This window comes from Sebastes fasciatus, chromosome 21, assembly GCF_043250625.1.
Source record: "Sebastes fasciatus isolate fSebFas1 chromosome 21, fSebFas1.pri, whole genome shotgun sequence".
Taxonomy (NCBI): domain Eukaryota; kingdom Metazoa; phylum Chordata; class Actinopteri; order Perciformes; family Sebastidae; genus Sebastes; species Sebastes fasciatus.
In genome coordinates, this window is record NC_133815.1 from 2326880 (window position 1) to 2338875 (window position 11996).

At 38.3% G+C, this 11996-nt stretch overlaps 1 protein-coding gene across 2 annotated transcripts in view; it reads left to right on the plus strand.

Annotated features, from left to right (window-relative positions):
- The window catches only part of pld1b (phospholipase D1b), a 45086-nt gene extending 39896 nt beyond the window's left edge, over positions 1-5190 (plus strand). For both annotated transcript variants that reach the window (XM_074621332.1, XM_074621333.1), the window contains exons 22-26: positions 253-302; positions 1864-1998; positions 2955-3108; positions 3924-4041; positions 4570-5190. In XM_074621332.1, the coding sequence (XP_074477433.1) occupies positions 253-302; positions 1864-1998; positions 2955-3108; positions 3924-4041; positions 4570-4794 (682 nt within the window). In that variant the 3' untranslated portion in view covers positions 4795-5190. The remainder of the gene's footprint in view (positions 1-252; positions 303-1863; positions 1999-2954; positions 3109-3923; positions 4042-4569) is intronic.
- The last annotated feature ends 6806 nt before the right edge of the window (positions 5191-11996 follow it).

Sequence of the window (11996 nt, forward strand, 5' to 3'; positions counted from 1 at the left end):
CCTGCATGTACGTGTGTGTGTGTGTGTGTGTGTGTGTGTGTGTGTGTGTGTGTGTGTGTGTGTGTGTGTGTGTGTGTGTGTGTGTGTGTGCTGACATTCATTGTCCAGCCTGCGTTCTTGAGTAAACACTCGGACCTCCCCGTGCAAACAGTGTGACACACACACACACACACACACACACACACAAAGGCTTTTTATTGTGAGGAATGTGGACGTGCTGCTCATCCACCTCTGTCCCTCCGCTCTCTGCAGGACCATGAACAGAGGAGACCACTCCATCATCTCCCAGCTCAAGAAAGAGAGTAAGTCAGAGTCCACGACGGCTTCAGCCTCCTGTTCACGCTGTTGGACTGTGAGCTGATTGGTTATTTTGCTGCTATTGTGTTTGACATTACGTAAGAACATTTCAGAGTGTTAACATCAGTAAAGTGATTGTAAGTTAAACAATTATACTTTAAACTCTCCGTTATTTATCTCAACTGATGAGAGCTCCTTATTTGAGACTAATGGTCTGAAAGTATTTAATAACAATACTATACAACCATGACCTTAAAGGGCAACCTAACAGCAGCTGAACATCTTTTCACCTTGCTGCAGTGATGTAAAAGTGTAATCCAGGGTGTAAGTAGGGATGTCACGATACCCGAAATTTAGTAGTTGGCACCAATACCAGTGAAATGCCATGCTAGGTAAGGTAAAACAATAAATCTCCTGTACTTCAACTTCCACTCCTTTATTACTGTTTGCATTCTGGTTTCTCTAATATCTATTTTATATTGATGTAAAAACATCTCCTTCTAACATCTGAAGTTTCTCACCAAAAACAAGATCACATTTGAAAACATGATAACGTTAGAATTTGCCTTCGCCCCAATACTCATTTTATTGAATAGAACCTGAACGCACCATAATGGAACGTCCCGTGTTGAAATCAGCAGGACGAGAGCTAGTTAACGTTCGCTGTTTGCAGCCGGTAAGCAGCACAGTCCTGCACAAAGCTAACAGCTCACGTTAACTAGCTCTCGTCCTGCAGATTTCAACTCAGGTTTGTTGTTTACAATGTGGCATTATCAGGGAAACAAGACTCGGTCGAAACTGAGTATATGTCTAAAGAACCGAACCAAAAACAACTAGATGAAATTATAAAGTACTTTTGTTTGCGTTCAGTAAAGCGGCCCTGCTGGATAAATATAAGTTCCATATGTGCAGCTGGAGGGCATGTACAGTACAGCATGTATAACCTGTAATATAGGAATATAGGAATATTAGTCTGTTATTAAAGCACAGCTGAACCCAACCAAACCCCCAGTTCTGCCCCAAATGCACACACACAGAACCAGATACTGTACATATGAAATAACACATGTACAAGCCAAAAACAAAAATAAGAAAACGGCACATCTGCATTCTGCTTTCATGTATTTTTAGATCAGTCGTTCCTTTAATCTCAAGCCTGCCTTTTAAAGCAGCGTTTCCCAAACTTTTTTTCTGGGGATCCACTTTTTAAAAGTGACAACTCATTGCTATCTAATCCATAATAGTCTATAAATTGAATTTGTGCATAAATAAACGTTCCTGACCATTTTTACTGCCATTTCAGTTCCTTCCAAAATGTAATTGAGGATGCAGTTTAGCTGTATGGGAATGTCATTTTGTTGGAGACAGGGTTGCTCTTCCCAGATAGACCTTTTCACTGCCATTCTGTTGCTAGGGCAACGGCTTTGGTCCAAGTTTACTTCCTGTCAGCTACTGCATCAACAAACATTGCAACAGGAAATACAAAGGGAACATTTAGAATGCTTTTGTTGTTAAGTTTGAAAAGGTCCATATATGTGTCTGACTGGTTGTTTTTATGGTTCCCAGTGGATGACCAGTGGATAAACTACATCTCCATCGCTGGTTTGAGGACTCACGCTGAGCTGGAGGGGAAGCTGGTCACCGAGCTCATCTACGTCCACAGCAAGATGCTCATCGCCGACGACAACACCGTCATAATCGGTATTTTTTTCTTCTCACGCTGCACCCTTCTCATCATACCACACGTTCAGCTGATGTCTTGAATTTCTCCATTACAAGATTAAAAGATGACAGATGTAATGAAATATTCCCCTGACACTGGACTGGACATGTATAATAGAGGAGAAAGAAACAGGAGCTGCAGAGAGAGAGAGACAGATGGTGACATCCTTTTATATTAAAGAAGACACCGAGGAGAAATATTAAAGAAGCCTGAAAATGTTACAAAGTTAAGTCTAGTACTGATAATGAGATGTTAGTGATTGTTTCACTCTTCAAATGACACAGTGTGATTTTTTTTCCACTTTTATGCAAACGTTCATCCACAAAACGTAACAAACACTGGACATCTAACAAACCAGTACATGCTTACATACCTTCACTTCTATCACACATATGCTCAAACAAAACTATTGTGCTTCAGGGGATAAATAACTAAATAAATGAATAATAATAATAATAATAATAATAATAATAATAAAAAATTAGGAAGAAGAAGAAGAGGTAGGGTCAAATAAAATTCAGTCTAAAAAAAACTACATTCTCAAAAATGTAATCAACACCCTAATTTAAATATAAAATCTGAGTTTTTACAATAATTTAAAGAATTAAATTCTGCAGATGTTTCTGTTATTTTGTCCAGCTCCTGTATACAGTGACATGAAAATAAACATTGCTATAAAATATATTTATGCCCTTAATTTGAAAGTGGAGACTCGTTTTGGAGTAATTCATTCAGATTTTAAATATTAAACAGACCTCTTAAAAAAAAATGTTTTATGTACATTATGTTTTACTTATGAGGGATATATATTTCTTTGGATATTTAATTTATACTCAGATGAACTTCAACAGGCAGTCTGAACTCAGGTGATGCAGCGTCACCTGCTGGTGGACTCTGTGATCTCACTCTGTCTGGTTCCTTCGTGTTTCTGCAGGTTCTGCCAACATCAACGACCGGAGCATGCTGGGAAAGAGGGACAGCGAGGTGGCGGTGATCGTGGAGGACTCGGAGATGGTGACCTCGGTGATGGACGGGCAGGAGTACCAGGCTGGGAAGTATGGCTTGCAGCTCCGCCTCGAGTGCTTCAGGTACTGACACATTCTGAATCCTTCTTTATTCATTCATTCATTCATTCATTTATTCATTCATTCATTCATTTATTTACTTACATTTATTTAAATGTATTTAATTTTATTACATTTTATTTTATATATTTTGTTTTATTTAAATTGTATTTATTTATTTATTTAAATGTATTTTATTTTATTTTATTTCATTTATTTTGCTTTATTCTTATTTTATTTTGTTTAATATATTTATTTATTTATTTAAATGTATTTATTTTTATTTTGTTTTATTTAATTTAATTTAATATTTTATTGATTTATTCAATCATCCAGTGACTCTTTACAAGCTTTAAAGACATTAAACATGAAATAAGAGAAGATTAGGGGGGAGAGAAAACTTTTATGCAATAATAACTGCAATAATATTTGTTTTATGTAATTATTTTATTTGCACGCAGCAGTGATGCTTTTATTTATTAGTGCCTTTTATTTTAGTTGCATAGATATTTATCTCTAATTCAACGCATATATTTAAATCAATTGTCGCTGAATTAAGATTTTAAATTCAGTGGAGCTTAAATGTAATTTTATCATGTAAGTCAGGTGATTTTACATGGTCTTAGTATCATTTAAAACGGTGTCTTCTCTCTTGTAGTTGTTGAGACTGTTGAGTTTATTTTACGTCTTTTATTTTTTAAGTAACTATGAATTTCATCATCATATCTGCGTCTTGTTGCCAAATATCTCAGCTCGCAACTTCCGTTTCCCTCTCTGGTTCCGTCAGTGTTTCTTCATGTCTCTCTCCTGATCTCTCCGTCTCTCTCTCTCTCTCTCAGGACGATTTTGGGCGCTAACACGGATGCCTCCATCGACGTGTCGGATCCCCTCAGCGACCACTTCTACAAGGAGGTCTGGATGGCCACCTGCTCTCGCAACGCCACCATTTACCAGAAGGTGAGTCTGATGTCACGTCTCCTACTCGCTTTGGTCCACTTGGCTGGGATTCAAGATTTGCTTTTATCAACTTTATCACTATGAAAAATAAAACATATAATTTGGTGCTCCAACTAAGGCTGGATGATATGGCTTATAAATAATATCTCTATTTTCATATTTTTTCTAAAATAACATAACTTTGATTTATTAATTCATTAATTATTTAATATTCTTTTTTTTATTTCTTTATATATTATTGACAGACTGATTGACTTATTGAATTTATGTGAAATGATTATAACTAACCTCTCAGCTAAAAAATAAATAAAATAAATTATTAACAAAAAAATACACATTTAAAGAAAAATAATTAATTGAAAATTAAATTAAATTAAAATTAATTTAATTTAATTTAATTTAATTTAATTTAACTTAATTTAATTAATAATACCCCCTCCAAAAAGTTCAGAATTTCCGAACCAGTTCTCGATACCAAACCCCGGCTCTCTCTCTGACCTTCTGACTTGTCCGTCCTCTTTTCTCCAGGTCTTCCGTTGTCTGCCATCCAGCGACGTCCGTAGCATCCTGGAGCTGGAGGGCTACCTCGCCAAGCCGGGCCTGGCCCAGGAGGACCTGCCCCGGGCTCACGAGGAGCTGAAGAGGATCCGCGGCTTCGCGGTCCAGTTTCCTCTTCAGTTCCTGAGCGAGCAGAACCTGCTTCCTCCCATGGGCTCCAAGGAGGCCATGGTGCCCATGGAGGTCTGGACCTGAGACCGAGGGACTCACCTGTGCGTTCATGTGTTCACGCACAGCATGTGGAAGGCTAACAGGTTCACTACGCCCACTCTGGCGCCATTTCGGAGGCTGAAAACGGCTGAGCAGCCTTTTTAAAATCTGTCACTGTTTTAGTGTTTTTTAACTCTCCGTTACAAAAACAACTAACAGTATCTGATAATATCTTGTGGCTGACAGGAATGACGATACTAACGACTCACGTGACTAACAACTTGCAGGACTGACGATACTAACGACTCACGTGACTAACGACTGACGATACTAACGACTCACGTGACTAACGACTGACGATACTAACGACTCACACGACTGACGACACTAACGACTCACGCGACTGACGACACTAACGTCTCACACGACTGACGATACTAACGAGTAACGTGACTAACGACTCACATGAGTCACGGGACTGACGATACCAACAAGTCACGTGACTAAAGACTGACGTGACAAAATAAGTCAACGTTGCTCTGACCGTTGAATAACGCCTTGGGTGGGTTTACATTGGAGTTAGTTGGAAGCTGAGCGGTTCGTCACATACTGTTGCTTAAAGGTGCCTCCGTGCGTCTGTTTCCGATGTCGAGGGGCGCTTACCAAACGGCGGTATTTGACGCGTTGGAAGTGAGAACAGGTTGTCCTTTAAGATAACGTTTGAGGTCCGAGATTTAGCTGCAGCCTGAGAGGAAGAGCTGCCTCTTTAGGAGAAGAGACAGTTCTCTTAGCAGCCAAAATGACTTCCGAAATGGCGTCAGCTGTGGTTGTGAACAAAGCCTCAGTACCAGCGGTGCCACATCACACTCTCTTAAATAACACACAGACACAGTATCATTAGAATAACATGGAGACTCTCAGAACTGTACTCATTGTTATTTTCAAACATGCAAACATGGAGAGAAGTCGACCAGCAGACGGAGCGTTGAACTCGACAGTGCCTGACAACCCGGAAACAAAAAATAGAAGTGATCAACTCTGAGGCCCGAAACGCCTCCTCACCACCAGGCTATTACTCTACAGCCTCGCTCCTTCACTCTCCAACAACACTATGCAACGTCCAGCGCCGGCAAAACGCAGCTCTGACTCTTCTGTGTTGAGGGTTTGAAAAGACACTAAAGAGACTTTAATGAAGACGAACGGTGCAGAGGAAGAGGATGAAGAGCCGGACGGCGCTGTCGGACGTCTCCAGCCATTTTGTCTCATATCTCTCTGAAGCTTTTAATATTTATGTCAAACAGGAAATCACAAGTGCCAAAGATGACTGTAGCCTGATGTACATAACGCTCATTTACATTCCTCATTCTGTGGATTCTACATTACGCCTTAAGTGACCTGTTTTTACGCTCTGATCTGGTCTTTGTAGTTCCTTCGGTATCGCTTTAATTTACGGGTCTGTAATTTCCCTAATAATAACAACGTTTTCTGGAAATAACTACGACAATTTGGTGCAAATTACAATCAATTAAAAGTTTGTGATTAATCACACATTTTTTATCTGTTCAAAATGTACCTTAAAGGGAGATTTGTCAAGTATTTAATCCTCTTATCAACATGGGAGTGGGTAGATATGCTGCTTTATGCAAATGTATGTATATATTTATTATTGGAAATCAATTAACAACACAAAACAATGACAGATAGTGTCCAGAAACCCTCACAGGTACTGCATTTAGCATAAAACAATATGCTCAAATCATAAAATGGCAAACTCAACAACTCGTGGGTCACATATCTGGAGGTCAGAGGTCAAGGGACCCCTTTGAAAAAAGCCATGCCAGTTTTTCCTCGCCAAAATTTAGCATACGTTTGGAGCGTTATTTAACCTCCTTCGCGACATGCTAGTGTGATATGGTTGGTACCGATGGATTCTTTAGGTTTTCTATTTTTATATGATCCCAGTATCTTCATTCTAGATCTATTGCATTAATGCGTTAAAGAAATTAGTGGCGTTAAAACATTATTAACGCGTTAACTTTGACAGCCCTAATTTATACCCAATTAAACAATTTGTAATCTTTTCTTGATTAATCGATTAGTTGTTTGGTCTATAAAATGTCAGAAAATGGTGAAAAATGTTCTCCAAAGTCCAAGAGGACGTCTTCAAATGTCTCGTTTTGTCCACAGCTCAAAGATATTCAGTTTACTGTCATAGAGGAGTAAAGAAACCAGAAAATATTCACATTTAACAAGCTGGAATCAGAGAAGTTTTACTTTTTTTTAGCTTAAAAACAAACAAATCGATTATCAAAATAGTTGGCAATTAATTTAATAGTTGACAACTAATCGATTAATAGTTGCAGCTCTACTGTGCAGTGAGTAAAAATACTCTAAGTTACACCTGTAAGTAATCCAGAATTTAAAGTGTGTACAAATAATCATCCTTTCCAGGAAACTGACAGGAAATTACAGACTTGAATAAAGCGTTACCGTTCTTTTTTTTTCTTCTTTTAACTACGTGACCCACAGACTCATGCATGATAAGTTTATTACAATGCTGCGTTTCATTCAATGTCAGCAAATTTTAAGCAACAGCCAACTTTGTATAAACAGGCAATATTGGTTTGTTACGTAACCTTTTAGCGGCTGCAAGTGCAAATGTTATTACACCTTCAGCACCTTTGTTTCTGCTGCCCCCAAGTGGCCAAAAAAAAATCTGTTATTGCAGGTTTAAGATATTTATTAGTGCAGCTTTAAAGATCTAATTCATGTTTAACAATTATTTAAAAAGTTAGAAAACAATGATATGCATCATGCACACTGTTAAACTCCATGTTAAGATCATCAGAATCAGTATTTTGGTAAATGGCAGCCTCTGGATTGCCGACATTTCTGGAACGCAGCATCAATGTTCCTCAGTGTCTTCCTCGTTGGTCTGTGAGTGATCTGCATGACGATGTCTTGTGCTATAAATTTGACCAAATAATAATAAAAGAAAAGCACAAGACGATACCTGTAGCTGACAGCATGACAGCAGCTTGTTGCCATGAAACAGATAAAAGCATGAAGCTGAATGGATGCCTTTAAAGCCATGGATATTATTGATGCTAAACAGTGTGCCTGTCTACAACCTGAAACTTCTATACTGTTAATGTTTATGGAAAATGGGACCTTAAATGTGCTCTTCTTTTTGCATCTTCCTCTCTACCTCCCTGTGTTTTTCTACCTCCTGCATGTTTTTAATCTTTGTGATGAATTCAGATTTAGAAAAATCAGGAATATTTGCAGCTAATCCCCTCAAAATTTAACCAAGTAAAGTCTTCTGAAAAGGCTGTTTGTTGTTGTGTGCAGCCTGTTTACATCTAAAACAGAAAAAGATAAAGAAAAACTGAATTCACCCTACAGATATAGGATAACATCATCAGCAAAGAAGTTGATTTGGATGGAAATATTCAATAATTTCTGTGCATCCAAAAATAACTGAATTTAAACCACAAATGTGGGACATAATTATTGTTTAGATGATTTCTTAGTAAGCAGGAACACAGACATACAGTGCACAAGGATTCATACACCATAGACCTGTCCGGTCTTTTTCTCTGTCTGGCTTTTAATCACTGTGTCTCTATGAAAAATGCACTATTTGCACAGACTGTTGTTTTTCTTGTGGCGACCCCTTAAATGATCTGCAGTACCACGTCATGTGTCGCTTTTTGTGAAATGAACGGTATAAATAAATTATGTGATAAGTCATTAAAAAACGATCTGGTCTACATGAAGCGTCGTGACTTTACCTTCAGTTTTTCAACTCAAAATGTGTCACCAGAAACACAGTGTTAATCAGGACTTCTGTTAAATACAGGTATAAAATATCTTGTGGTAGTAATAAAAAATGATAATATATGTGATAAACCTCAAACTGAAGAACCACATCGCCACTGACTGCACTTTCTGTCTTTCTTTGAACAGCTTAATCCAAAACACACTCTGACGCTGTTTGCAGTATTTTTAGACTCAGTATATTTAAATTTGTCTACTTTTAGGTTCACCAAATATATTATTCAGTATTTCACCACCAGATGTTTATTTCCGCCAGCGTGGAGAAGGCTTTGCAGCAACGTTTAGACGTTCACGTTGGGGGAAAAAATGGCAATTACTTTATTTCCTAGGGGAAAAAACTAATCTGGTATTGATTATAGAGAATGTTCTTAGACAGTTACCTTAGTTAGAAATGAGTTAGTTTGGTTGTGCTTGTACGCAGATGTTAAAGGAACTTATACATTTAAATTAAACTTGCAGAAAATTATGAATAGCTCGTAAACATTACAATTAAAAGACTTTCTTTTTGGTGTCGGGAGGACAGGGCTCGGGTGGAAACTGAAGTAAAAAAATTTAATGATTTATGTTATTTTTTTTCAGCGTTTGTTCAGAGTTCATTGTTACATAGTTAAATCAGAAATAATAAAAAAAAATTAAGTTTTAAAATTTCAAAATTGCAGAAACAAATCTAAAAAAAACAAACATTAAAGAGGACCTATTATGCTTTTGTGCTTTTTCCACACCAAAGGGAGTTACTCTCTCCCACAGAAACTCTGCTCCTGAACGGCCTGAAACGCCTTGTTTGAAGTCACCCCTTTTCTTCTGTAACGTGCTGATGTCACCAAGTAACACATCTGTTGGATCCACATAGCTAGGTGCTCAAATAGAGCGTTTCAGACAGAAGGTGAAAAGAGGTGCTGCAGCACAGCCAGTATGAGAAAAGTAAAGCATTCTTTGAACATTAAAGCATGTTGTAATAGAAACCCAAAATACAAGTATGCACCTGAAAATAAGCATAATAGGTCCTCTTTAACAGTATTGAAATATTTCTATTTCATTTATATGGATATTTTCTGCTGCAGTGTCCTTATTGTGAGTTATCAGCTTGAATCTGTACAACAATTGGAACAACAGGACATCAGTCTGCTTTGCTGAAGTGACCACAAAAATAAAAATGTATATATTCAGTATCTTTGTGCAAAAGGGCCTCAGACCCAGAACAAGATAAAAGTCACCACAGGAATATTTCAGTATCCGTCTTATCTGTCTGCATCTTCATCGTTCACACCTCCATCATCCCTCCTTCCTGCTCTATACTCACTGAATATTTCTCTCTCTTGTTTCTGACACAGGTTTTTTTTTCTTTTCTTTTCTTTATCACGCTGTCACTGAAATGTAAAAACATGTCAATGATGCAAATGAAAACAGCTTTGTCCTCAGAAAACCTCCCCTCCTGCAGCTCTCATCGGTGCCACTGGATGGCGCCTCAGAAACACAATTTGAATCTTAAGTAGGTGGACACCTTTGTCCATATTCTGTATACTTTTAGTCTGGGTCTGTTTTTCCTGGAGACCTTAATGCTCCAGCATACAATGATATTTCAGACAACATTTTGTGTTTATGTCTTTGTTTCCACATGACAACGCACCCCGTGCACAAAGCCAGCTCCATAAAGTGTGGAAGAACTTGACCTAAATCCCTTCCAACACCTTTGGGATGAACTGATCACCAACATCAGTGATGCTGTTGTGTCTGAATGGGATCAAATCCCTGCAGCGATGTCCAAACATCTGACCAGAAAAATGAAGGTTATTAGGGCAGCAGATTAATGTCCATGGTGTAAGAATCACATTTGCAAGATTATTGGGAATGTCAAAATGTACCTTAGAGGGAGATTTGTCAAGTATTTAATCCTCTTATCAATTGGACAAATATGCTGCTTTATGCAAATGTCTGTATCATATTTAATATTGTAAATCAATTCACAACACAAAACAATGACAGATATTGATCCAGAAACCCTCACAGGTACTGCATTTAGTATAAAACAATATGCTCCAATCATAACATGGCAAACTGCAGCCCAACAGGCAACAACAGCTGTCAGTGTGTCAGTGTGCTGACTTGACTATGACTTGCCCCAAACTGCATGTGATTATCATAAAGTGGGCATGTCTGTAAAGGGGAGACTCGTGGGTACCCATAGAACCCATTTACATTCACACATCTGGAGGTCAGAGGTCAAGGGACCCCTTTGAAAATGGTCATGACGGTTTTTCCTCTCCAAAATTTAGCGTAAGTTTGGAGCGTTATTTAACCTCCTTCACTACAAGCTAGTATGACATGGTTGGTACCGATGGATTCATCAGGTTCTCTAGTTTCATATGATACCAGTATCGTCACCTTTTCTGTGGGAATTTACTTACAGCCTATATTTGAAATGTATATGTATAAAATTCTACTCAGATGTAGGAAAGTGGTTTCCAAACTTGGGACTCCCAAAGAGGAATTTTCCCTTTGATTGAATTAATTCAAACAACTAGAAAATGATATGATGATGTTTTGGTAGCTCTCAATTCTGGACCAGATCTTACTAAATGGGACCTTTGTGAAGCTCATAATGTTCAGATGAGAGTTGATATTACTTTGGATTTCTTTAGGAGCTCATGAAGTGTATTTTTTCTGTGTGGGTGTGTCGGCATGACATCACTGATTCAGGTGTGTCCTGAGAACTTATACCGTCTGAGACGGACACACATTATATTAATCACTGTTTACAGGTTAAACACAATCTAGTGTTATCTGCTCGTTAAAGTGGGATTATGTTCTGTTTTTCCACTGATGGAGTGATTCAGGTGTACAGTATGTGGAGACGTGAGAGCATGCACAGACAGAAACATGACGGAGGATGTTCAGAGTTCTTCTGAGGAACTGTGTTAGTAGATCTAGATACTGTAATTACTAGATTATTTTCAGATATCAGGAGTTCATATAGTCAGTGTCTTGGCTTATCTGATGTACGGTTAGCTCTAACATTTGTTCATTTCCCTGCAGATTTATCACAGATATGATCTTAAGAACAGATGACGGGCGTGTCATACATCTCAGGTGTTGATAGTCTGGCGGCGGCTGCAGAGAACGGTGACAGTAGGGCTTGTGAATGCGTTCAAGCATGTGTTTACAAATGTGTTCCTGCACGCTCTGAAACCTCGACATGCAGACTGATTCAGTGAGTGCACGGCAGGTCGGGGGGTGGAGTTACACAGGTTGAAAGGGCAGGTACAGTTCTGTAAAAGTTGAGTAACAGGTTGAAAGTGCAGGTGCAGTTCCCTAAAAGGTCTGCGTTTGAAAACAACCATCAGAGGAAGAAAATGGAAAGGGGAACATGTTCTGTGTGGTTGTTATATGTGGATTCATTTGAACGAAAC